Genomic DNA, 27,823 nt, shown 5'->3' with positions numbered 1-27,823 from the left:
GAAGACAAAATCTGCTGCATAGTTCACACCGCAAACCACAATTAACTCCAGGTAGACCAGGGGTTTAGATGTCGCCACTGAAACCAGACATGAGCTCGAGAAGAAAACATGGCTGGATTCCTCTTGAATCTTGGTATAGGGAAAGGCTTTCCAACTATGACTCAGATCCAGAGGCGATAAAAGATCAACTCTCATGTGACTACTTAAAAAAAAAATTACGTGGCCCCAAAAATGCTGAAAACAAGTCGAAAGACAACTAACAAACTAGGAGAAAATATCTCACACGTATCACACACAAAGGGCTACTCTCTGTTCTGACTTACAAAGAACTCTCGAAAAAGGACCAGAAATGGTCTTGACAGAAAATGGGAAAAGACATGAACAAACAACTTGATTTGAGGATGGCCGTTAAACGTAGGAAAGATGTTCAGATTCACTTGTAACTGGAGACTGCAAATTAACACTCCACTCAGACACCAGTTCTCATTCATCCAACGGGGAACGTTCAACGTCTGATGACAGTCTGCTGGCGAGGCTTGGGGAAACGGGCCCTCCACTGCTGGCGGGGTGCAAACCGCTGCACCCTCAGGAGAGCCATGGGCAGTACTTAATAAAACCACGTGTGCCCTTACCGTTGACCTGAAGATACAGCTCCAACAACATGAAAATGCATCTGCACAAGGTCATTCACTTCAACGCTATCTGAAATTGGAGACTACTGGGAAAACCTAAATGCCTCTTCATAGGAAAGCGATGGAAACACTGTGCATGGTGGAGTATATTATCCAGCTGTAAAAATGAATGGGAACATTCTCTGTGCACTGATAAGGACTGATGTCCAGGATATACTTCTCAGGGAAAAAAGAAAACCCCAAGTGCAAAAAGAATATCTATAGTGTAGTATAAGAATATCTAGTATAGTATAGTATAGTATATTTATAGTACAGTATGAGAATATCTATAGTATATTATCGTACAGTATGGTATAAAGATATCTATAGTATAGTATAAGAATATCTATATTATGGTATAGTACAGCATAAGAGTATTGATAGCATAGTGTAGTATAAGAATATCTATAGTAAAAGACTATCTAGAGTATAGTACAGTACAGCATAGAAGACAATCTATGGAATAGTATAGTATAGGAATATCTGTAGCACAGTATAGTATATCAGGTTGGCCAAAAGGTTCTTTCGGTTTTTTTTCTGTAAGATGGCTCTAGTAGCACTTAGTTGTCTTTAACGTCATTGGAAACAATTGTGTTAGATTGTATGTGACAGCTGTCATATCAGCGTGCATTTAAAAAAAGACGTCAAATTGGTGAATTTTTGTGTAGCCATTTTAATATTGAAGATGGAAGAAAACAGCAACATTTTCGGCAAAAAAGGTAAAAATGCGACTGAAATGCACAAAAAGATTTGTGCAGTGTATGGAGAAGGTGCTGTGACTGATTGAACGTGTCAAAAGTGGTTTGCGAAGTTTCGTTCTGGAGATTTCTCACCGGACAATGCTTCACGGTCGGGTAGACCAACTGAAGTTGATAGCGAGCAAATCGAAACATTAGTTGAGAACAATCACCGTTATACCATGCTGGTGACAGCCGACACACTCGAAATATCCAAATCAAGCGCTGAAAATCATCTGCACCAGCTTGGTTATGTTCATCGCTTTGATGTTTGGGTTCCACATAAGTTAAGCGAAAAAGACCTTCTTGACCGTATTTCCGCATGCGATTCTCTGCTTAAATGTAACGAAAACGTTGTTTTTAAAACAAATTGTGATGAGCGATGAAAAGTGGATACCGTACAATAACGTGGAATGGAAGAGATCGTGGGGCAAGCGAAATAAACCACCACCAACCACACCAAAGGCCGGTCTTCATCCAAAGAAGGTGATGTTGTATATATGGTGGAATTGGAAGGGAGTCCGCTATTATGAGCTCCTTCTGGAAAACCAAACGATTAATTCCAACAAGTACTGCTCCCAATTAGACCAACTGGACACAGTACTCACGAAAAGCATCCGGAATTAGTCAACAGAAAACGCATAATCTTCCAGCAGGATAACACAAGACCGCATGTTTCTTTGATGACCAGGCAAAAGCTGTTACAGCTTGGCTGGGAAGTTCTACTTCATCCAGCATATTCACCACACGTTGCACCTTCAGATTTCCATTTATTTCAGTCTTTACAAAATTCTCTTAATGGAAAAAATGTCAATTCCCTGGAAGACTGTAAAAGGCACCTGGAAAAGTTCTTTGTCCAAAAAGATAAAAAGTTTTGGGAAGACGGAATTATGAAGTTGCCTGAAAAATGGCAGAAGGTAGTGGAACAAAAGGGTGAATACGTTGTTCAATACAGTTCTTGGTGAAAATGAAAAATGTGGCTTTTATTTTTACTTAAAAACTGAAGGCACTTTTTGGCCAACCCAATACTTCATGTAAGAAAGAAGAGGATATAAGGAAAAAAATATGTCCACCTGCCCATTTGTACAAAGGAATACAAGGAGGAAAAACCGGAAGCTAATGAGACTGGTACCCACAGGGAGTGGGTGGGAATGGGGTGAAAAGGATGGAGAAATGCGGTGGGGGGAAATGACACTTCTCGGAAGCAACCTTTGAGGACAGCTCTGACTCAGAGCCCCAGCGTGATGGGCAGTTCTCTGCCTCAACCTGCCCAAGCTTTAGTTCCCAGTTACTCAACCAAACACCAACCCAGGTGTTGCTGGGGCAGTTCTGAGATGTGGTTCACCTCTACAACTGGTTGGCTTTAAGTAGAGAGATCCTCCCTGATCATGGGGGTGGGCTTCAGCCTCCAGTTGAAAGGCCTTAAGAGCAAGTTAAGAAATTCTGCCTCAAGGCTGCAGCCTTGGCTCCGCCCAAGAGCCTCCAGCCTCAGCCTGCTCCGCAGATTTGAACTTGACACACCCATGATCGTAAGCCAGTTCCTTGGAATAAGTAGCGTTATATATAGCTTTTCCCTACCCCAAGGTTAAAGGGGGGCTCTCCCGTGTTATTTTTCTTCTTGTGCTTGGGTGGTCTCACTGGTCACATCTAAATCCCTGGTAGGAATATATGTGTATGTTTATCTTGGCTTTTGAGCCTCATTCTTTAATCAAAGGAACCGGGGCTCCTTGGAAAAATGGCTGATTCCAGGGCTGGGGCAGAAAATGCACAAAACGAGCCTGGAGAATCTCATGGTGCCAGAAAGTAAGGAACGGCCCCCAAAGGATGCGGGGCGCGGGGGGATGTCAAAAGAACACAAAAGCCCATTTGAAGGTGCTGTAACTGCCAAAGCTGGGACAATGTAAGGACCCTTGTGATGGTGTTGGCCCCACCCAGATAATCCACATACCCCCCCATCTCAGGGGCACCTGGTCAGCAGCCTTAGTTCCATCTGCAACTTACCTCCCCGTCACCGTGTACTGTAACATATTCCCAGGTCCCAGGATTAGGATGTGGTCACCTCTAGGGGCTGTTATTCTGCTGACCACAGACCCCGGGGCTGGCTGGCCCCAGCCGATTTGCCGAGATGCTCTCAGGATGAGGACTTCTGCTTCTTCCTCCCACAATTATCTTGATTTTCTTTTTAAATAAAGACATTTCCTAGCAACCTCACCTCCACCCCCGGCTTCTATTTTCAGCTGTATCACCACACAGCTCAGCTCGGATGATGGCAAACTCTGGGGCCCGGGTGATAATGACTCCTGTCTGCACTCTAAGCAGAGTCGGAAACCGTCTGCGGTGGCTTCGTTTCCAGTAACATGTCACCACTGCTTCGTTCAGAACGTCACTTGCCAATTGCGTTACCTCTTCTGCGAGGCCACCTGTTTGGAATCTGTCTACACAAATCACTTGCCCAGAGCTGGGGTCGGGGGCGGGGGCATGTTGTTCCCCAGGGACCCTCGTGGTGTTTTCTCTGCGTCATAATAATGTGCACTCTTTAATTTAAACACGAATCACTCAGCGGAGGCAGAAAGCCAATTAGCCTCAAGAACAGGCTCTGCTGATTTTGAACATCCTGCCCCCCACCACCCCGGCCCCGCTTTGATTTCTAACCCCGCCCCCCTTTGATTTCTAACTCATGACTGATTTCTCAGCTCAGAAAAGGAGACCCTGAAGTCTGGGAAGAGGCAGCGGAGAAGGAGGAGGGTGAGGAAACCCCACCTGGCCCGGCGCCCGCTCGGCCTCTGCTCAGACCCTGGAGGGCCGTGCGGGTTCCATGTTAATTGCAGGGGCAGGAAGCCAGCACCCCCGCGCCCAGCTCCTGTGTGTCCTGCACTGTGCTGTAAACCGAGGTGCAGGTCTTTGTACAGAGGACATCGGGGCCCAGGTTGGAAACCCACAGACACTCTGCGGACCCTGCTCGCCTGGTAGGTCGGCCGCCCACCTGTGATCTCGGCATCTGGAGGGTATTTCTCTTTGCCTTTCCTCGCCCACTGGAGCCCTCTGATGCTCCCGGGCCCTGAACGCTGAAGCAGAAACACAACCTGGGATAGCGCCTGCAGACACACCAAGTTATGATCTTTGCTCCAGAAGACGGAGGGGACGGGGCCTGGGCAGGGAGAGACGCCGACCCCGCTGAGCGGCCGAGGGGCCAGGGATGAGCCCTGTGGGGCAGGAAGAAGGACGTCTTGGCAGAAGGACTGAGTCAGGAAGGGGAAGGGGCTCAGCTCGAGCTGGGCCGCCCATGGTTCCAGGAAGCTCCGAGCCCCGAGCAGGCAGGAAGGACAGCCCTGGCCGGACCACGGGGATGGAGGGAAGCTGCGGGTACAGCCCTGCACTCGGGGGCTCCTGTCACAGGGACTCGGCCCGGCCGCTAGACCTTTGCTCCCGGCTCCCGGCCTCCCAGACCGGACAAGGACCAAACAGAACCCTCCGCCCGCCGCCTGCCACGCTGGCGCCCGCCACCCACCGTGACCCCAGGTCGCCGCGCTCAGGCCTCCTCCACCCCACCGTCCACGCTCACCTGGCAGGGGCGCCCTCCTTCGCCCTCACCCTGGACCCAGGCCGTGGCGCATCCACACCCTGGACTTTGGTGAAGAACCGCAACCGCGGCCTTGAGGGAAACCCTCTCACCGGCCCCGCGGCCCCGCCCCCGACACGCCCCCGACACGCCCCCACGCCGGAGACGCGGACTCACCCGATGGTCTTGCCCCAGTCGCACCACAGCGGCCTCCCGACGGCCTCCATGTCCACCTGGAACTGGGAGAGGCAGAGCTCGTGGAGGAGGGTGCTGAAGGTGGCGTCCTGGCAGGCGGTGGCCATGAAGAGGTGGCTCACTGCAACGACAGCCCCCAGACGACTGTCACCCTCCGGCCTCGCCGGGCCCGCCTGCCCCCACTGTGGGTCAGGGACTCTTATGTCCACAGCCCACATCCATCGGGGCTCCCAGCCCAGGGCCCGCCGGGGAGCCCCGTCCGACTCTGAGGCCACCAGGATGCCCTGGGGTCCCCGTGATCCCTGGAGGGGGCATCTAGGCTCCAACTGGATCATTTCTTCGTCAGTTGTTTCTGGACCCAGGAAAGGCCCTGCCTGCTAATAGCGGGTCTGATGATGAGGTCTCCCTGGGCGACAGCGACAGAATGGGGACCGCACTTCCTCTTGTCCGGGGCACAGAGTCTGACTCTCACATACTGTTTCATCCTCACACCACTCCCGACATGGTTCCCAAGGCCTGCCCTTCACTGACATGGAAACTGCGGCTGCGAGAACAGCTTGCTGGGACCGGACCCTGGTTCATCAGCCGCGAGGCCACCAGGCCCCTGCTGGGGAGTGAGGAGGAATCAGCCCGGCCCAGGGAGGGCCAGCGGCACAGGGTCCTGGAGCCCGCCGCCCGCCCCTCTTCCTGCGGCACCTGCGGGCTGCGCTGCAGCACCCAGCACTGAGCTCACATCCTCTGTGTCTGGATGTTCACCAGTTAGAAACCACCAAGCAGACACACTGTCACGTGAAATGTTTCTACCCTCCCGCCTTGATGAAGGTACAGTCAGAAATTACAAATGGCCAAGCAGTGCCCTGCACGAAGCAAACTTCACTCATTTCCCCCAAGCCCAAGCCTGGCTCCCGTGGACGCCAGGCAGGTGAGGAAGCTTCTCCACTGGGTCCTCCCCCCACCAGGCCTCCTCCCCCTCCCCTCTTCAGGCTGAACGTCCACTGTCCACCTTCTTGCTGCTCTTTGGGGTGGGGTCAGGGTCCTTGCATTCCCTGCTTGGGCTCTGCCTGCAGGCACCCACCCGCCCCCAGGCCATGCTGCGTCCTCTGCCTGCAGGCACCCACCCGCCCCGCCCCGCCGGCAGGCCCTTCCAAATCCCTAGGGGGAGGGGCTGTGCTGGGAATTCTTGGGCTCAGGGACATGGGTGGACGGCAAGCTGTCACTTGAGGCGCTCGGGCCTGGTAGGGGTGTGCGCTCAGGTGGGAGCCCCTGGCCCCTCGGACTCCTCCCCCTCCACCTCTGTCTTCCCAGAGTAAAATGCAGAGGAGCTGGTTCTCCAGTCCCTACAATATTCGGGCGCTGCTCAAAGCTCTTTACGACTACCCTGAGGTGGGGTCCTATGGTGATCATCGCCTTACAGATGGGAACTGGGGATTCGGGGCTCAGAAGCAGGCCCAAGGTCCGAGCACTGGAAGCGGTGTAGACTAGACTGAACTAGCCCTGCCCCCGTCGGGGCCTGCACCCAGCCGACTCCCAGACCGCGAGGCTCGGGCCGGAAGCAGGAAGTGGGGCAGCAGGCCTGACCTGTCCTCTGCTGCAGATCTCGGGGAGGGGGTAGGTGAGGAAGGTGGGGCGTGGCCAGAGAGGTGGTGACGGCAGGGGGCTGGGAAGAGCCATTCTAGTGTGCGACTCTGGGGGCTCAAGAGTTACTGCGTGGGGGGACGAGGCGGGGGGGATGGGTAGGTAGGCGGGTGGGGGGATGGGTAAATGGCTGGGTGGGTGGATGGCTGAGCGGCTGGGCAGGTGGACAGGAGGGTAGATGAAGGAGTTCACACACCACAGACGGGGCTCTGACCGGCCCACGGTGGGCAGAACGGAGAGACGAATGGGAAGCTGAAGGCCCGGCCGGGGCAGAGGGGAGGACGGGTTCTCAGAGGAAGCCTGTGGACTTGGGAGAGGGGCAGGTGGACAGTGGTGCTGGTTACAGGTAACAGCGACGGGCTGCCTTAAACAGAAGTGAAGGGCAGGCCGGGCACAGGGGCCCCTCACAGGCAGGAAGAGCATGCTCCGTCCCTGCCCCACCGAGAGTCTGAGGCGAGGGAGCTGGCGGGGGGCCCCGGAGCCTGTGCAGGGCACTGACCTCCTGCCAGAGCCTGTGCGCCTGGAAGCCGGGCCGAAGTGCACGAGAGCCGTCCCCTCCCGGCACGGCTGGTTCTCAGCACGGCGGGGACCGGTGGCCAGTGACAAGCACGCCGTGTCCGGCAGCGTCGGAGACTTGGGGTCGGGGAGGGCTGTGGTCAGAGGGAGCCGCGACGAGGCCTCTCCGCTCTCCCGGGGGACGCGATGGCGGGGGCTCCACACGCCTCCCCAGGATCCCCGTGACGACCCCGCGCCCCTGGATTCCACGTCCCCCGACATGTGACGGGGTGGGAGGCTAACGAGCCCATTTACCTAATTTAAGTGACAGACTCCAGGCTGGACACATCTCGGCAGGGGGGCCAAGCTAACAAAGTGACATTTCATAGCAGTAAAAGTACAACTCTGTGATTAATTACAAATAAAACCGCAAACGCAGGGAACCCACGGCACATGGAAGTGGAGATGAGACCAGTGGCAGGAGCTGGAAGCAGCCTTGGGCTGCACCTGCCTGCACGCTGAGGTGCCTGCTTCCGCACCCGCCGCCTGGAGGGTCCCACTGTCCCCCAGGCCTGGACAGGCAGGCCGGGGGCCTGGAAGCCGCTCAGATGGGGAGGACCCCCGGGGGTTTTAGCTCGAGAATCCGGGAGTAATGGGGGGAACGGAGAAGATGCAAGGCTGGCAAGAGGGAAAGCCCTTCGGAGGAGCCCCCAGGAGAGGACGGGGGGCGGGCACAGGGCTGACCCGCTCTCGACACCCTGGGAAGGGGCGCCCGGCTGGGTGTGAAGGAGTGAGGCCCCCGGGGTGCTCAGGGGGCCGGGGAGGGAGACGCGGGAGCCTCTGAAAGCCCGAGTTCACGCTGCTTCCCAACAGCCCGGGTGTGGCCCCCTCAGGGTCCACACGGCGCGCACGTGCGCCCGAGGGCCAGCCGTGGGGACGGGGCAGCTCCCCACCCCTGCCCTCTCAGCACACCCCGAGAAAGCCCACCTGCGCCGGGGGTCGCAGGGAGCTCAGGAAGGCTTAGACACAGACTCAGGGAGGAGCTGCAGCCTCATTCTGAAGGTCGGTCGCCCCTCCGTGTGTCCCCCGCCCCTCACTGCTCGTGGCATCCGCTCTGCACTCCCCACCTGGACCGCCCTTCCTGGCAAAGCTCAGGCTCAAATGTCGCCCGTCCTCCTCCCTAAGGTCCCAGCACCCCCCGCCCCACCTCTACATCTAGTGCCTTGTTTAGGGCGGGCGGACGGTTCTTTCTTTTCTCAGAACCGCTTTGCTGTCCTCTCCTCGCCCACTCTTTCTGACTCACGCGGATGTCCTCCCTGGCACCCAGCGGCTCTGCGTGTTAATATTTGTCAGGTGAACCAGATGGTGACGCCCAGTTTACCAGTGGACATTCTACGTGGGAGTGAAACATGGTGCCTCGGACTGTCCCAAGGAGGTTCAGGAAGTGCGGCGGGCTCCCCTTCTGCTCTGGAAGGGCTGGTTTACAGCGAATGAAGATGAACGCGCACCTCAGGGCACTGGGTGCTCGCGACAGAAAGCCATGGGCTGATGTGAGCGCTGGAGGGATCTGATCTAAGGGTGCTGGGTGGCTCCCGAGTCCCTGGAATGTCAGGGAAGCAGGGGCCCACAAGCCCCAGAGTTAGTGCGGGGGGTGGGTGGGGGCCAGAGGCCGAGGGCCTGGTTGGAATGGGTTCCGAGGGACGTGTCCTCAGGCCACAGTCCCCCCTGTGAGGGCGTCCCTCCCTGACGCTCGGGTCGGCCTCTTCCTGCTGCCCCCTCCTCTGGGCTGCACACATCCAGCAGCCACCTGCCGCCGCCCGGCCGGCTCAGGGCCTGGGTGGCCACCCTGCCTTTCGGCCTCAGTGGTCACACTCTAGCCCGCTCTGTCTGTGCGCCGCCCTGCCCTGGGCTGGCTGCAGGGCCTGCCCTGTGGCCTTGACCCGGCCTGGCTCTGGGCTGGTCCCTGGGCGGCAGCTCCCACCTCTCTGTGAGCCACTGTCTGTCTCCCGAGGGCGGGACCTCTGCTCCCTGGACACCCCTACCCCGCTGCCCTTTCTCTCCTGCCCTGGGGGAGCCCAGAGCCGCTGTTCTCTTTGCCGTCGTTCCTACAACTGGGATGAGGCTGGGCAAGCTGTCTGTGTGAATCTGGAAACCAGTTTCATTTGTAAGTAGAGGAGAATGACACTTAGATTTACAAACAAAAAGAGCCTGATGTGGTTTCTTTCATTGGGAAGAGAGGAAACGTTATGGTTTTAACATGGAATAAAATTGCCCAAAGTTTTAAAACCAGCTGTTTGGGGCCAGATGGGTTCCAATCCTGTGTCATTGCAAATTTAATCATTCATAACTCATGTCTTTAAAAGGCCGAGTGCAAGGCTGCCGGGCGGACAGCAGCGAGTCGAGGCAGGACTTTCCCTGGTGTCTGCATCGTTCAGTCCAGCGAGCCTGGCGGCGCCTCGAGAAACAGCTGGAAAATGTCCCTGACGCGAGGAGAAATGGCAGTGAGATCCCTACGGCCACGTGCCTGGGGCCAGAAAGATGGGGCGGCAGCCTCCCCACGGGGGACCTCGGGGCTCTGGGGCATTTGGGTTTTCTAACGAGAGATGAGGGCTCAGAAGTGAGGACCTGATAGGTGTTGTTCCATGCCTGTGCCCTTGGCCTGTGGCCGCACGTCTGCAGGACGGGCCCATCCTGCTGCCACTCATCCCACCCCACGTTTGCAGAGATGGAGCCGCAGACTCACACGGTCCTCCCAGGGCTGGGGTGACTGGTGGGAGGTGAGCCGAGGGAAGGGCACCTGCTGGGGGGCCTGCTCGTCAGAGTGACCGGCTGGGGGCTGAATTCAGAGCCCGTGAGCCTCCAGGGCCCCCAGCACACGGCCCACCCCCACCCCCAGGCCAGGCCCAGAGGAGGCCTCACCACCTCTCTACCACAGTTTCTTTCTCTGTGAAATGGGAACGTCCCACACCAGGTGGGCAAACAGGCCTGGCTTCCAGAAGACGTGTTCACAGAACCAACCGCACCTCAAGATGAGTGGCCCTCCCTGTGGATTTGCAAACTGAGTGGCCCTTAGCGACTCACAGGAAGTGCGAGCCTGACCCCAGGGCCCAGCAGGGTGATGGGAGGGGGCAGGAGGGGGAGGGGACAAAGGCACGGGACACTTCTGGAGGTGACGGATATACATGCTCACGGTCTTGGGTCCACGTGGGTGTGGACCTATGCCAGAACCTTCCAAATGCTACACTTTAAACATCCAGTTTATTCTCCGTCAGTTACACCTCAATAAAAACAGTAAATCTGAAGGGCATGTCGAGTGGGTTACCTCTGAGTGGTGTAATCACAGATGACCTTTATTTTCTGCTTTATGCTCTTCTACGTTTTCCACAGGTTAAAAGTATAATTTCTAAAATATTCTCTCTGTGTTCTGTCCAGACCTTTTCCTAATAGCTATCGGAAAAATCCTTGCTAGGCATGTTCTTGCTGAATCACTTTTTGCTCACCCAGCTAGGGCCAGCAGGGTGAAAAACACCCACTTCCAGGACTCTCCTGGGTACAGCCACTTGGGAGCCAAATGCCCAGGCAGCTACATGCCTGGCCTGTCACTGAATGCCCCAGAGGATGATGTAAACAGAACTTGGTTTGAACATGTTACCTTCAGCCTTTCTCAGTCTACTCGGAATAAGAAAACAAAAACCCAAACGACAAAATGAAAAAACAGGAACTCTGTGTGTCCAGTAAAAACTCCTACTCAACCCTCAAGGCCCAGTGAACCATCACCTCCTCTGCCCTGCTCAGCACAGAGCCCTCTCTGACCGTGCATCGCGCCGTCTTCTAACCCTTGGTTAGCCACCGAGGGGCCTCGGAGACTGCGTCTCCTGCACACCCAGCGCTGGCCCTCAGCAGGCTTCTGGCTGACGGCACACTCACTGAAGGAGCAGATGTGCTGGGGCACACCGCACTCCTGGCCAGGGACAGCTCTCTTAACTTTCACGGTCTGTTCTGGCTTCTAGAAAGCGCAGAGTGGTTTGGGCCTCAACCTGTCCTCAGCCAGCAACTTGTGAGATGCTCCTCTCTCCTCCCTGCTTAAATACTCTGTTGATTTCACCCCCTTCTGGAGGGTTCTGGGGACTGCGGAATGTGATACCAGGTCATATTTGGTGCCTTAAGGTGCCTGTGTGTCTGTCAAGAGCCACTGTCTGTCTTCTCTTTGGAAGCGAGTTGGTATAAACGGATAGAATGCAGATCAGGCTCTAGATGGGTTACACATCAACTGCAAAAGGCCTGCTACTTCCCCTCCCACTGCCACATGCTGGGAAGGCCCCATCGAAGGTGGTGACAGCTGCAGTTCACGTGGCCAGCTCCTGTCCTAAGCCCTCTACGGGCATCAGCTTATTAAATCCTTGCAAGTAAAAAACAGGGCAGGTATTAGTCTCTCATTTTACACATGGGGACAGAGGGGCCCTGAGAGGCTAGGTAACCTGCTCAGAGCCACACAGCCCAGGAGTGGTGGAGCTGGGGTGCAACCCCTGGCATGCTCATCTCGGACCACGTGGGAGAGATGCTGAGGGCGGCCACCTCGACGCCAGAGACCCTGAAAGCAGCCCCAAAGGCTATAGGTGATCCATGTCTGCTGAGGCTTTGAGGGCCTCGAACCAAGTCACCTCTGCAGGTGGGCTTCCCCAGGGCCACCTCCCCATGAGCGGCCTGGAGGGGTCTCACTGGAGAGGTGGGAGTCCCGTGAGATGGATGCCTGGCCGCGTGCAGGCGCCCCGAAGGACATGAGGTCAAGCCAAGAGCCAGCGGCCGAGCTGCCTCCTCCCGGCACCGGGTCCACCTAATCCCAGGGGACCAGCATTTTCCACCTGAGCAGGTACAGCCGACTCAAGCCCATTGCTCCCACTAAAATCACTGGTGTCCTTAAGGAACACGTGGTGCCCTCAGAGGAAAGCAAAAGGATTTTCATGATTTTAGAAACTAATTTCAACGTCTCACTTGTTAAGGGAGTCTATCTTTGCATGCTTTTCTGACACGCAGATGAATCACTGCACAGCGACTGGAGAAGCACATCCCAGCGACCTTACCGACAGGGGCTGGGCCAAGAGAGCCTGGAGACAACCTCTCCAGAGGATGGAGAGCCTGGGGCCCAAGGGAGGAGCTCCCCAGCCCATCTGAGTGCCCATTCCTGCCGCCCGCGAGTCGGGGTCTCCTGAACTGGCTCCATCGGTCACCACGCTCCGTCGTTGGTGGGCCGGAGGGTCCCTGTGCCAGCCCCTGAGTGGGTGCCGTGGTCCCTCCAGCATTCCCCACGTGGCCCCTGGGCATCTCCCCACTGCCAGGCTCCGTCACACTGAACTTCCTCTAGAGCGAAATCCCCTCGGCTTCCCCTGAGCTCTTCCTCTCCCGTCTCTGTTCCATCTAATGCCCTCTCTCTGCAGGAGGTCAGCTGGTCCAGCTCGCCCCCTGTCCCAGGATGCTCTCCACGCCTGGCAAGAGGAATTCCCGCCCTTGCCACCCTCTGAGCAGCTAGTCAAGGGCTGAGAGAGCGCAGGAAGAGTCCCCTCCTCCCGGCCCAGGGGCCCTTCCACTTCCCCCTCAAGCAGCAACTTGCTCCAATGAAGCCCTCACCTAGAAGATTCTCCTGTCACCTGATTTTCATCCTTGCTGTCAGCCTGCAGACCCACCGTCCCCTTGCTCTGGCCCAGCGATGCTGCTTCCCCTCCTCCCTCCCCTCCTTGAAGTGCCTGCTCTGTGCTGGATGTGGGAGGACCTGTCGATGTGTGCCCTGAATCCACGAGAAAACAGGATGCTAAATGAGATCAAACGCCTAAGTGATGCAGAATAACACCCAAAACGTGGGCAATGGAGTCAGACAAATGTAAGACCAAAAAATAATAAAGCACAGTACCATCCCTGACAAAGTCAAATTCCACCTGGAAAGAAAGAAAGGGCATCCCACACCCATCAGGACAGCTACCGTCACAAAACCAGGAAAGAACAAGTGCTGGTGAGGATGTGGTGACATCGGAACCCTTGGGCACTGCGGGTGGGAATGGAAAATGGTGCAGCTACTGTGGAAAACAGTAGAGCAGTTCCTCAAAATAGTAAACATAGAACTACCATACGATCCAGCAATTCCACTTCTGGGTATTTACTCAAGAAAATTGAAAACAGGGTCTCTAAGAGATAACTTGCACACCTGTGTTCATAGCAGCGTTATTCACAATCGCCAGAAGGTGGACGCAATCCAGGTGTCATCGATAGATGAATGGATAAACAAAATGTGGTATATACACAGGAGGGAACATTATTCAGCCTTAAAAAAGAAGGAAATTGTGACACATGCCATAGCATGAATGAAGACATAATGCTAAGTGAAATAAGCCACTCACAAAAAGACAAATACTATATGATTCCAATTCATGTGAGGTACCTACAGTAGTCAGAATCAAAGAGACAGAAAGTAGAAAGGTGGTTGCCAGGGGCTGGGGGAAGGGGATGGGGAGTTAGTGCTTCGTGGGTAGAGTAACATTTTGGGAAGATGCAAAAGTTCTGGAGGTGGGTGGTGACAATGATTGCAGGACAATGTGAATAGCCTCAATGCCACGGAACTGTAACCATCTTAAAATGGTTAAGATGGTAAATTTTATATGTATTCTACCACAGTTAAAAGTAAAAAAAAATAAAATTAAAAAACAATAAAGAGGGGCTTCCCTGGTGGCGCAGTGGTTGAGAGTACGCCTGCCGATGCGGGGGACGCGGGTTCGTGCCCCGGTCCGGGAAGATCCCACGTGCCGCAGAGCAGCTGGGCCCATGAGCCATGGCCGCTGAGCCTGCGCGTCCGGAGCCTGTGCTCCGCAACGGGAGAGGCCACAACAGTGAGAGGCCCGCGTACCACAAAAACAAAACAAAACAAAAAAAACAACAATAAAGAGGACACAGAAGGTTATGCTATAAGAACTCCTCACGTGGATGTGACTGGCAGAGATTAGGTGTGTGAATTCCCCACTGTCCCAGTGGCACAGAACGTGCAGGAACTCAGCGACAGAAAAGTGAATCAGAGAAGCAGCGTGGGGTTGAAACACAGTTCTCACAGCCCTGACACAGCTGGGGGACTACAATAAGTAAGGATACGTAAGTAATATGGTTTAAGATGATGACTAGAATCAACACATAAAAACTCCACACTCGGAAATTCCCTGGCCGTCCAGTAGTTAGGACTCGGTGCCTGCACTGCTGAGGGCCCGGGGTTTGATCCCTGGTTGAGGAACTAGGATCCGGCAAGCTGCTCAGCACGGCCAAAAAACAAACAAACAAACAAAACTCCACACTCTTTTTGTGGGTTTAGGGGCCTTTTACAAAAGGGAAATTCTGCAAGGCCCAGAACGATGCCTTCACTCGCACTAAGCCGTGGCGGTGGTCTACGACTGCTTCCTGACCACGGAGTGTCGGGGGAGAAACCAAAAGGCTGAGTCACTGGGATTGTTCAAAACTTGCTTCCAAATAAGTCATATTTTAAGAAGATATAAAACCCACAAAGACAGAAAATCAAGAAAACGTTAGCAACGGGCACAAGACAGAAAGAAATTCAGGGGCTGCAGCCATGATGCCAAAGAACAAGTTTCATTCCTGAGAAAGACAGAACAAAAACAAATGGATTTGGCATTCAAGGGAAATGAACTGGTTCTTCTGGGGGGAGGGGAGGGGTCTAATAACAGAGATAAATCACTGTCTCTTCTGATCGAGAGATGACAGGAAAATGCCAATTCAGACCAGACATGGCAAACATATGTCCACAGATACAGTGGGAAATAGAAAAATAAGATGCCTATATTAATGATATATTGGATAAAATGGACAAGTTCACAGGAAAATGTGAAACATCATCACTATAAGAAATAGGAAACCCAAGAGGACCAAGACCCACGAAAGACACTGAAAACGTTCTCGGTTATCTTTCCTGCCAAACAGGGCCCCACTCGATGGTTTTGCAAGTGAAAATGAAGGTCCTTCAGGTCCTGGAGGAGCTGATCTTTCACATCATCTCAACTGCCCTGACGCAGACAGAAAGAGTGAACGTTCACAAACCTCTTTTGGGAAGAAACCCCGGTGCTGCTAATAAAACCCACCAAAGAAAGTGCAGAGCACTCTCACTTAGGAATAGCAAAGCATAACTCAGAATAAGCAGTGGGCAACAGACTCCCAAGTCTGCTGAAAGCCAGCACAGGGACCCAAGGAACACTCCATTCATCCCAGAAATGCAGGAAGGTTCACACTGGTGAACCCCTTCTCCACCTGGGGCCCCATTTCACCAGTGCCAGCAGCCCGCCCCTCAAGGAGGGAACTCAGAGCTCTGCACACTGCCAAGGAAGAAATGATTCTTCCTTAACGTCACAAAAGAGTATTTCACACATGGAAAGAAGACTCATTCTCTATCCCTTCCCCTCCCTGTCTCTAGCAAACATAAAATAAAATTAAAAAAGCATCTTGCCCAAAGGAGAAAGACTGAAGGTTTGAGGCACTGCTGCCCTCAGCCAGGAATGAAGGAAGGCAGCTGCGGCCACACCCCCTACTCAGCAGAGAGTCACCCTCCAGCCCAGCTGGAGCGGGGAACCAAGAGTGTCAACGTGGGGAGGAGGTGACACCCTTCCTTACAGATGATCTAATGATCTATCTGAAAAAGCCAAGGGGGAGAAGAACGAAAACAAAACAAGAAGCTGGCACCGTTAGAAACCACGTGCACAAAGACCGCCAAGTGTAAAACAAACGCACAAAAAAGGAGCTTATGTTCCAGCAAAGACCAGATAGAAGATAAATTGGGGGAGATATCCCAGTCATAGAGCAGCCAGAAACCACAAGATTTCTAGAAATTGAAGAAGTAATCTGCAGGAGAAAAGGAATCCTGTGGGTGGGGTGGAGGACAGACTGAACAGGTGGTCTTGTTAAAATCCTCCCAGATCAGTCAACAAATCAGGGCAATCACCATTCAAATCCCAACAGCCACTTAGCTAGAAAATCAGCAGACATTCCAGATGAATCAGAGTTCTGCATGTCTAAAACCCCAGCACGGGAGGACACCCTCAGTAGGCAGCACTCTGGGTGAGCCCTCTCTGCACCTTCTCAGAGGACCTGACCTTCTCCAGGCTGCACTAGCTGTCACCTCTTCCACACTCGCCCCTGCCAACTGCCTTCCCCAGTCTCTGTCTCAGCCTCTCCTCGGCCTCGGCCTCCCCTCCCCGGCCTCCATCAGGAGCCTGCGCCCCACCTGCATCCACACCCCCGGGGCCATCCCTTCTATCCGAGGCTCTCACACCATCTTGACACGGATGCCGCCCCAGACGTCTCTCCCAGCCACACTTCTTCTGTGCCCTGCAGACACCTGCCTACTTGCCACCATCCCTGAGTGTCCAAGGGGACGTGTCACCCAATGTGGCTGCTGTGGATAGGGCCGCCAGCTTTAGCAAATAAAACTACAGGACGCCCAGTTAAACTGGAATGGCAGGTAAACGAGTTCTTTTTAGTATAAGTATGTCCCAAATATTGCTTGAGACACTCTTATACTAAAACAATTTGACGCTTCACTGACACTGAATTTAAGCAGGGGCCTTATGACTTCCTGGAAGCCTCAGCTGTGATGCGCCAGCTCTCTGGCCGCTGCCTGCTAGGTGCCCAGCTCTTCTGCATTCCTCGCTGCTCCCTCCCTTCCCACAGCCGAGCCCTCTGTCCACCTGTGGAACCCTCTGAAGCCTCTCCACTCCTTCCAGCTCAGCCCCACCTTCCCGCGCCCTGTCTCCCACCTCCAGCCCCCGCCCAGCTCCCGCTGGGCTCCGGCACAGCAGCCCAGGGCTCTTTAAACCATTTGTTCCATCTCGTCACCGCATTTAATATCCTCCAGGTCTGCCCATTGCCCTCGCAACGAAATCTGAACTGCTCCCCTTGGCCTGGAGGATCGGGTCCTCCTGTAGCTTGGCTCAAAGCCCTCTTCCCCTCATGCTTCCATCACAAAGGCTTCTGGAAAGTTCCAAGGCCTTTGCATAACTGTTCTTGTGCTCTGGAGCGCTCTTCCCGACTCCCGGGGGCTTGAGATCTGGGGCCCCGCCGCCCGCGGCTTTTACCTCTTTCTGCACAGATGGCACCTTCGCGTACGTGGCTCAACGGGCGCGCGGCTTCTCAGCCTTGGCACCGTGGGCGTTTTGTGCTGGACGCTTCTTCGTGTGGGGCTGCAGCGGGCAGCCCCCAGCAGTAGGCTGTGTAGCGGCACCCCTGGCTTCTACCTACTAGAAGCCCCTTCCAGGCCTGACACCCTGGGGCCCACTTGTGTTCTGTACCAGGTAGAAGTTACCAGGAGAAATTAGTGCTTCCCCGATGCTCCCTTATCTGTCCCTCCACCCAGCCCGCAGCCATCCTTCCTCTCGCAAATGGACCCTGGAATCTTCTGGAGGCAATACAGGCATATGCAGAGAGCACCAACCTGGGGTGTCAGTGTCACCAAGTTTCTGTTACCTGACTACGCCTTTCAGGCCTCTTCCCCCGTAACATGGATTTGCTATGTGATACATGAACTGCTTTCATTCCAGCCGACAACTGGTCTGAGTCTGTGACAGTAAGGCAAGCGTTATCATTCAGTCATTTGCTGGGTAAACTGCTGCCCTTGGGCCTCTCAGGTGAGGTCTGGCTCAGGAGAACCCTTCCTGGTGAGCCTGTCGGGTGTCGGGGTGCAGAGCCCCAGGGAGCAGGGTGGGCACTGCCCGGCTGGGCCGTGGAGGGCAGAGGGATGCGGGCCAGGTCTCCGGTCCCACAGAATCGACCGTGGGAACTGCACGCGGGAGGGAGGGCGCCATCGTGGAGGGAAATAAAGGAGACACTGTGAGGCCTAACGAGGAATAAATAAGAACGGCTTGGCTGTGATGCGCCGCTCGGGCCCACGGTGTCCCCTGCTCCCCCGCCGGGACTTGGCAGTTGATCCTGCTTGAATGAAGCTGCTTAGCGTCTGTGTTTTGAATGATGACTGAACTGATGTCTTAGAAAACACTAAAATAGAACAATCTTAGGGAAAAAACTTCTTTCTCCACCGACAACAATACCGTCATTATGTTACAAAGAATAAGTTCCTGTTTAGGTTGGGAGCCTCCTCCTGCCGCTGTGTTGACATAACCCTCCTCGCTAAGAACAAACGCATTCTCTAGAAATGTTACCCAGACCCAAGGTCATCCATCCTGGAGCAGGGAGGGCTGGTGCCAAGGACATCCCTGTAGGGGCTCCGTGTGTGTTGTGTGTGTGTGTGTGTGTGTGTGTGGAGGGCTGGTGGCTGGGCCTGGGGACAGGACAGACCCCCAGCAGCATCGTGTTTTTCTCCATCTGCCAGGAAGAAAGTGAAGAGCCAGGGGCGGGCGGGCACAGGGCCAGGGTAGGCGCTAAGGCCAGAGCAGCCGCCCCATCTCCCCTTCACCCCTCCTAAGGCTGCAGCGTCTCCTCCTCGGGTCTTCCCGGAGTCCCCAGCAGAGCAAGAGGCTCTTGGGCAGGGATCCCACAGCCCTCAGGCGTGTGCCCTTCTCAGAACCCCGTGAGCCTCTGCCACATATCAGGCACTGTTCTGCAAGGGACACGGCTGGCTCAGATGTGATGGGGTTACAGGATTGAAAAGTTCACCTCTCGGGGCTCAATCTAGGCTCAATGAGGAGAGGTCCTGCCTGCGTCTGTCAGCTTGGACAGGTGCCCTACGCCCAGTCCCCCGAGGTTCCTGGGATGCGATCTGGCACCCGGCACTCACATCCAGCCAAGAGGAGAGAGTCAGAAGGCTCCAGGAGAAGACGGATCGCTCAGTCTGGGTCCCGTGCTCCTCCCTGAGATGAGCCTGGGGGGGCGGGCTGGGGCCGGGGTCCTCTGAGTGGGGAGCCCTCCGTGCCAGGTGGACCTTGGGAAAGACGGGCTCTGTGCCCGAAGGAGTGGTATGCTGGTGGGCAAACCCGCGGGGCTGCACGGTCGGCAGCTCAGCATCTTCACTGGAATTCACACCGCATGGGGCGCCCACATCGCACACTCTGCCAGACAGCACGTCTGAGTAGAAGCTGTGAAACTGCTTCATCCCGGGAGAAAAAAATCAGGAGGAACAGACTTTCCGAACTAGCTATTTGCCTTAAGTAAGGATTCCACCTACAACATTTCCTTGACGTGTTGCTATCACCACTTCCAATGAGGGCACAAACATCTCTCAACAGCCCTGGCCTGGGACTGACACTACGCACACCGACTGGCATGCACCTATGGAAGGAAGACAAAACCCAGAAACTTCTCCCTGCACCTAAATAGAATAGAGAGGGTAATAAACAAACACACCAGGTCGATTAGCAAAAAGAATCCTTCCGATTTGGACTCCAGGATTAGAACCGCCTCCAGACGTCAAACAGCACGGTAATCTGCAGTTGTCACATTGACTGCATTTCCTGTGACGCCCCGGTCGGTTCCCAACAGTTATACTTGCATTTATACAGAGTCACATATTTCAATAAATATAGCAGCCTTGCAAGAAAACCCCCAACCGCCCCCAGCATGCCAGGGAAGGTGCGTGTTTCCCAGGACAGACGACAGATGAGTTCATAGAGGACAGTGTCAGCCAGCCCTCCTGAGTAAAGGTGGACTCATAAAAACAGGAGCTTACAATGAAGTCATCATAGACTAACTCTGGGTCCTCTGGAAACGCCCTCCTTTAAGACTGATGAAAAACAAGAAATGCCACCTTGCTTTTCTGGGTAGCAAAATCTTCATCACCATGGAGATCTAGCTCACGTCACCACTTGGGAAGAAAACTGTGTGCTCCTGTAATTCTTCTAATTACCGCTGGGCTCCAATGACACTAATTAACGGATAACCTCATAAAGCCTGTGTTTCTTTTTCCAAGATGTAACATTAGCCAGACCTCTCAGAATAATGTTAAGATTCTAGGATTTTAAACTTCCACCAGAACATGTATTATTTTCTTGGTAAGCAAGGAAGGTCTTTGTATGTGACCGTGAAATAGTGCTTTATTTATACAAGCTTTAGAGGGTGCAGTTTCTGGACAGCTGTAAAGAACATTTATTTATTTATGTTTAAGAAATGAGCCAACCCGGCTCTCTAACTTGCTAAAACAGAAATGTTCATTTCTTAGGAAACTAAAACAGTGAGTTCCACATCAAGCCCATAGATCCTAATGCAAAAGAAGAGAATAATATTATTATAAGACTGGGCTTTTCACATAGCTTCAGCCAAAACACTTAGGTGGCAAGATCAGCTTTCAGATTACACTCTACTGAAGCAGATACTAAGGGTTTTAGGCAGATCCAACACGCCTTGGCGAGGTGTGCGAATAGGGAGATTGGAATTGCAGCCCCTCTCGTCCCAGCCAAGCCCCACGGCCCCAAGCTGCTTCTCCAGCAGCTACAAGGCAGTGTGGTGTCACCCCTTCACCGAGAGGCACCTCGCAGCAGGTGCTTCAGACCAGCATCATCTGTTCGGCAGCCAGGACACAGGTTTCCCAGGGCCACTGGATCCTTTCACTTTAAAAGATCTATTTAGTTTTTATTAAAAGGTAACTAACTAAATACACGAAATGAGTCCAGCAGTTAAAGCAGTTTAGGAAGGTTTCTTAGCATTTTGTGAGAACATTTTGGACAGGGAAGTGAAGATGACAATTTCTTGTGAAATTTTGCTAAGGCTGGTGCAGGTTCCTGTCACCACTGGGTTTCCATCTAGTCCCTCAAAACAGAAAGCCGAGCGCGTCCCGCCCCCTCACCAAGGGTCCCTCTTTGAACTTCTATTAGCCAGAAGTGACAAGTCAACGACAAACAACAACAAGCTGTGGCGATGTCCCCGAAGAGGACAGAGAACATCTGCAAAGGAGGCTTTACTGGCAAATCAGCAACTGCTGCCTGTGACAGTCAGATTCTCAGTTTTAACTAAGTTTCTAGGTAAATGGCCCGTGGTCTGATTCCGAAACCCTGAAACGGCCGCACCCGCAGGGCAGAGCCGGGAGCAGAGGTGCGGGAAGGGGGGCCGCGCGGCCGCTGTTTCCTCCTGAGCCGAGAGCTCCCGTGGGGCCGGGGTGGGGGGGGAAGCGCCCGCCCCTCCAGAGCCCGCGACGCCTCCGAAGCCGCCCCTTCCCCTGAGGGAGGCGCCGCCCGCGGCCCCGTCCCGAGCCGGACCCGGGGTGGCCGGGACCCCCGCCCTACTCACCCAGGAGCAGCCAGAGGCCGCGCCGCGGGAGGCCGCGCAGGCCCCGGGCCATGTCCGCAGCCGAGTCCGCCCGTCGCGCGCCCCGCCGAGGAGTGAGCCCGCCGGGCAGCGCGCCGGGGGCGGGGGCGGGAGCGGAGCGGGCGGGAGGCGGCGGCAGTGCGGCCCGCCGGGGATGGCGGGGGGGCGCCGGGACCCAAAGGGAAGGCCGACAGCGGGGGAGCCGGGCTGGCCAGCACCTGCCAGCGGGGCGCCGGGGCAGAGGCTGAACCTGCGAGGCGGCCCGGCCCTCGGCGAGTAGCCCTGAGCGCGCGGAGCGAGCGCGGGGCCGGGACCCTTCCCGGGCGAGCGCACACTCGGGCTCCGGGGAACGCTCCTGAAGTGTTTGACAAACAGACGCTTGTTTAACTAGGGCGGCTCTTCTAGACAGGGCATCTCCATGTCAACCCGGGCACCATCCCTCCTCCTCTCCCTGGGTTACAACCGCCCACTCCTACCTCGGGGGTGTGCTCTGCAAAAGGCCAAGGTGCAGGCACTGGGGATTCTGAGAGGACAAAACCAGTCCCGGGGCCTGAGGAGACTCAGAGTAACCAAAATAGGACACATAGGTCCAATGAGGAACTGGAAAGACAAGATGAGGAACAGGGTGCGGGCGCAGGGGAGGAGGTGCACGAAGGTCCTGGGACTGGAGGGAAGAGGGCTGTTTGAGGGGACAGAAAGGTGGCCCTGGTGGACTTGCTGCCGAGAATGGGTGGTGAGAGGCAGAGGAGGCTGGGAAGGCCTCATTCTGACTCTGAACTTGTGTAGAAAGAAAGGGCACATGAGAGCCCCGGGAAGCCTGAGGGAGCGCAGATTTCCCCATCTTGCTTGCTCACACCTGAACTGGGAGGCATCAGCCCAGCTGGGCTGAGCTGACCTGGGCTCTCTAAGCTCTTCTGGTGGCTGGAATTCACCTTGCAGTGGTTCCTTCTTGTAACAAACTCTTCCAAGAACTCTGAGCAATTGAGTAAACTTACGCTCACGCTAAGGAATCAGCCACTGCCCTAGGGAGGAGGAAGAATCACTAGCCCGAGAGCAACTCACATCTTTGTGGCTGAAGCCTCATACACGTAGCAGAGTGCCTCGCGCAGGATTCTGCGGTCAGTCCATGTGGGCTGACTCAACACTTCCCTCTGCTGAATGAAAGGGAACAGGGCCACCTGCTGTCGGCTCAGAGGACAGGCAGCAGCTGACAGCCAGGTGGTTGGGAGGGCACTCAGGGCCAGCATGCCTACAACCTGGGGGTCCCAAGTGTCCTGATAGGGGTCTGTGTCAGATGGTGGCGGAGGCCACATGTGCTCTTGAGTTGAGTAGCCCCTCTTCCCAGACCTTAGGAAGATACACCCCAGCGGGTGGCCTGGCCTCTCTCTTTATTCATTTAAGAAACATCTGAGCCCCAACTGTGTGCAAGACTGTGCTGCATAAACAAGGCAGGTCCTGCACTTCAGATGGTGGATCTAGTGAGGAACGTCCAGATCTAAGTAACATGAATGCTGTGACACAGGAACCACACGTATGGGGCCTGGTGCGCCTGGCTCAGCTGCAGTGTAAGAAGCCTTGAGGGCTGGGTGGAGGAGTGTGTGAGGGGCTGCAGGCCAGAGTAAAGAGCCAGTGACCGGGGACCAGGCCAGGTGGGAAAGGCACTGTTATGGGAGATGAGTGGGGCCTGGCCCAAGCCTGTGAACCCTATACTGGGGACAGCCAGTCGCTGGTTAGGGAGAAGAGCGGGCGTCTCTGCTGCTCTCAGACTCGCCCTCCGCTCACCCTTTTGAGTCACCCTTTCCACCCTTGGCCTGCGGGCCTCCTTGCATCATCTTCTGGTCAGCTCCTTCTTCATTACCCCAGGTACCTTCATTAACCTGGGACCCCACTGGGGTCAGCAGGAACCATTCTTTGCAACATGTTCTTTGAGGCTCAACTGCAACAGGAGGCATGGGCTGAGCAGGGGAAGCCCTCTGCCTTTTCTCCTCCATTTTCTCACACTCACCACCCTAACAGACACATGTGCCTAGCAAGACAAAGTGTTATTTCTCAAGTTCATGTGCTTAGGAAGTTCACAGTTCTCTTGGGAATGCCAAAGCCAAGAGGTATGCACACCATGGCACTTTCTCCCCTAATGGTTTTCTTTTCTGCACCTTGGGTCTGGGTAAGAGATGCCCCAGTAATTACGATGGGTTTTCCCTTCTGCAGAGGTAGGAAAGTGGGACAAACTCTTCAACACTTGTTCCTGTAGCTGTGACACATATCTAAGAGTTGACAATTTTGCCCTGGCTAGATTTTGTCTGATGTATCTGTATTTCTAGCTGGTAGCATGGAAAATCATTCCTCTCCCTGGGCACCTCCATCTATATGGATGTTAGGTTAAACAATGGAAGAGTTGAGAAAACGGCCAAGTGCTTTACTGTATGCACAGTAGGGTTAATAAGGACACAATCTAGATAGTTCAAAAAGACCTGGTCAACTTCACTAAAAATTCAAAATTAAAAGAAGGCTTCTGTTTCCAGCCATGATGAAACAAGAGGGACTGGATCTACCCTCCCCACTTCAACTAAAAAACTGGACCAAACAGATCGTCACACTGGACCACAGGAGAGGGATCCCTAAGAGATGGGAAACAGCTCTATTACAAATACATAACACAACCACACTGAAGGGGATCAGGAATAAAAGACAGAACCTAAGTAAGTTTAGAGAATGATATTCTGACTGCACACTCTAAGGATAAAGACAAAAAGAACTTCACACAAATGCTGTACTCCAGGTAGTAAATGTTTCTCCCAGGGTCTGATTTAGCAATGCTGTCATGACTTGGTGTGTATGCTAGGTCTGAATAAACAACTACAGGTGTGTCTGGGTGCACAGATTGACAGAAATGCATACATTTCCTAGTTCTCTCTGCTGAGAGGGCCTACGACCAACTCCAACAGCAGTGAGCACATCTACTGACCAGATCTTGGTTTCTAAACATCATTCTCAAAGAAAAGGAAACACAGCTTGTTGGAGAAGTGGCTGATTCCAGGGCTGGGGCAGGGAACATATAAGATGAGCCTAAAATATTCTGTGGTGCCAGAAAATAAGCAAGTACTTGGAAAAGGATGGTGATTTTCAAAGACAAAGAACCCAACCCAAAGAAGCTCCTAATGCCTACAGCTGGAATCATCTGAGCGACAAAATAAGCAGATAGTGTTATAACTCACAGAACAAAATGAACATCACTGAATCCATATTGAAATAAATAACTGAATAAATACATGGGGGAGAAAGGACAGGTTTTCCTTACGGAACAATTCTAAGTAATAAATGTAGAAGGAAAGAAAGACATACAAAATCATCATTAGACAAACACCACAAGAATAACTGTTTCAGGCAAGATTGGCTGATGGATGCTAAACCAGTGAGCAAAAGTTTTAGGAGAAACAGATACTTACATACCATCAAAGATCTCTCTCAATTACGAAGGAAAAATAGTAATACAAACAAAATACAGTGGAGGAACCCAACAGAGGCCGCCATAACCAAGTGATGAAGGATAGTATCACCTGCAGGAGACGGATCATGTCCCCCAGATATGAAGTACTGAAGGCCTCTTCTGTGGTCTTCTTTATCAAAAAATGCATAACCTCAATCTCATCAGGAGAAAACAGCTGATAAATCAAAATTGACAGGCATTTTATAAAAATAGCTAATCAAATACTCATCAGAAGTGTCAAGGTCATGGAAGACAGGAAAATAACTTAGGAACTGTCCCAGACTGGAGGGGATGGAGAAAACACAATAACTAAATACAATGTGGGACACTGGAGTGGGTCCTGAAGCAGAAAAGGAACATTAGGGGTTAAAATTGGTGAAATCTTAATAAGATCTGTGGTGAGTAGTATCGCACCAATGTTAATTTCCCAGTTTTGATCATTTTACTGTGGTTATGTAAACTGTTAACATTACAGGAAGCCCAACCAAGGGCATACATGAACTCTCTGTACTATTTTTGCAACTTTTCTGTAAATCTAAAATTGTTGCTAAGTAAAAAGTTAAGAGCGTATAACAAACACTTAATTTGAACACTGCTTGTGTGCCTATTTCCCAGAAGTTCAGTGAACACTGTAACCATCCCTACTTAGCAGTGTGTGTGTGTGTGTGTGTGTGTGTGTGTGTGTGTGTGTTGGCGGGGGAGGGAAATCAGGGAGGGAGAGGTAGGAAGAGAGAAAAAAAAGAGAAAGAGAAAAAGAAGAAAAGGCTCTTGATCCAGCTATATCTGAATTAATTTCTGGAAGTGTCACTTATGTGAGTTAAGTTTACTTTTTTTGTGCTTTGGCTAGTTTGATTTGTGTTTCAATCATTTGTAATCAAGTACCCCCTAACACAGCAACTTACGGCCTGCTTCATTCTAAGAAATTTTCAGGCAGGTTATAGACGTTCATAGAAGAGAAAAAAAAGATAATCAAGAAAGGAGAATGAAAGCAAAACAGCAAGATACTACAACAAAGTCAGGGTAAAGTTACAACACAGAAAGATGCATCGCTGCACACTGCTTGATGACCGCGCTACCGGAAGCAGCAACCCTTGACACGCTCTTATATTGTAACAAGTACTGTGGCAAACGCTTTACTTTACTCCATGCCTAGGAGGGCAGATACTTCTTGTATCTCCATTTTACACACCAGACAACTGAGGCACAGGGAAATTATATAACTTGTCCAAGGCTAAACACAGCAGACAAACTTGGGGCAGGAATCTGAATCAAGAAAATCTGGCTTCAGAACCTGCCTTCTTAAACAGTAAACTGTTAGAAATGATGCGCAAGTCTGACTCTCAGCTTCCTCGCAGGAACACCGAAGTTGTTTATAACGATGTCCATAATATACATAACAATGACATTCTCTGATCTGTCAGGGGACTATCGCTATCAACCCTAAGTATCACGATGTTATTAAGATAAAAGTTCTATATAAATACGAAGAGGTGGTGGTTTATTTAATACTCATAGCTCACACCTACCTTATCCCCAAAGAATCAAAATTCAGGCAAAGATACACTGAACCTATAAGCAGTCTTATACTGTTCCTAGCAGTTCTCTAGAGGTAACAATTATAGCTTTATTAGTTTTCTATTGCTGATGTAACAGATCACCACTAGCTTGGCGGCTTAAACAATACAGATTTATTATCTCATACTTCTGTAAGTCAGAAGTCAGAGACAGGTTTCACCAGGCTAAAATCAACATGTCGGCAGGGCTGCACTGCTGCTGGTAGCTCTAGGGGACAATGTTCCCTTGCCTTTTCCAGCTGCTAGAGTCCACTTGCAATCCTTGGCTCCTAGCCACCTTCCTCCATCTTCAAAGCCAGTAACAGTGGGTGAAGCCCTTCTCGAAATGCCATTTCTCCGGTTCTCTCTTCTGCCCACCCAGATAATCCAGGATCATCTTCCCATCTCAAGGTCAGTTGATTAGCAACCTTACTTGCTTCTGTACCCTTAACTCCCTTTTGCCATGTGACGCATTCACAGGTGTGGGCATGAAGACTGGTCAGCTTGGAGGGCCACTGCTTTGCTGACCACAGGAGCTAACACTTATTAAACATTTTACTATATGCCAGATAGATACTTTGCAATAAGTAACAATGATCAATAATGAAAAAAAGTTAAGTCAATATATGCAGAACTCTGGCTGAAGAACTATTTTTTAAGAAAGAAACTACCTGTAATATTGAGCTTCTCAGTTACACATATTTATCTCTTTGGACTAGAATTAACATTGGCATTAGGCAGAGCCAACTGGGAATTTTTAGTCCCACTTTTTTGGTGATAGTCTCAGGGTATTCTACAACATTCCAGGTCTCTGGTTATCTGCAAACACAATTACCTGTATATTCTATTTGGTACAGCTAAAGTGCTCTTTGGTGTCCTAGTAATACAGTATGATAGAAAAATGCTTCTGAGCAATAATTAAGTCTGCTAAAATTATCTGAAACTTTGCTGGTTGAAGATATTTGGAAACCTGGATAATTTGACCAGTCTTTTAAATTCTCTAACGATTTAATATAATTAACCAATGTCAAATCAGAGATCTTAGAGAATAAGATAAATATTGCTTTTTCACTTGCAGTTCCAAAGATTCATGAATTTCTCCAGTTTCTACATTTTACTTGGGAAGCTTAATAACAGTGATCCATTTACATGGTCATGGCTAAAAGCCTTTTGATCTAAAAGTTGCCTGATCTTTACATACCTTTAGGTTTTGAAGAGGACACCTTTATTTCAAAAAACCTCAAAGTTATAATTTCAAATGATCC

At 52.6% G+C, this 27,823-nt stretch overlaps 1 protein-coding gene across 1 annotated transcript in view; it reads right to left on the bottom strand.

Annotated features, from left to right (window-relative positions):
• The window catches only part of RAMP1 (receptor activity modifying protein 1), a 47,519-nt gene extending 25,650 nt beyond the window's left edge, over positions 1-21,869 (bottom strand). The window contains exons 1-2 of the mRNA XM_004262551.3: positions 21,501-21,869; positions 5,145-5,283 (exon numbers count right to left, since the gene is read on the bottom strand). Coding sequence (XP_004262599.1) covers positions 5,145-5,283; positions 21,501-21,552 — 191 coding nt within the window. The 5' untranslated portion in view covers positions 21,553-21,869. The remainder of the gene's footprint in view (positions 1-5,144; positions 5,284-21,500) is intronic.
• Between the last annotated feature and the right edge of the window lie 5,954 nt (positions 21,870-27,823).

The sequence above is a fragment of the Orcinus orca genome, chromosome 7 (assembly GCF_937001465.1).
Source record: "Orcinus orca chromosome 7, mOrcOrc1.1, whole genome shotgun sequence".
NCBI lineage: Eukaryota > Metazoa > Chordata > Mammalia > Artiodactyla > Delphinidae > Orcinus > Orcinus orca.
The sequence above is the reverse complement of the archived record's forward strand: the minus strand, read 5'-3'. Positions and strand labels throughout refer to the sequence as shown.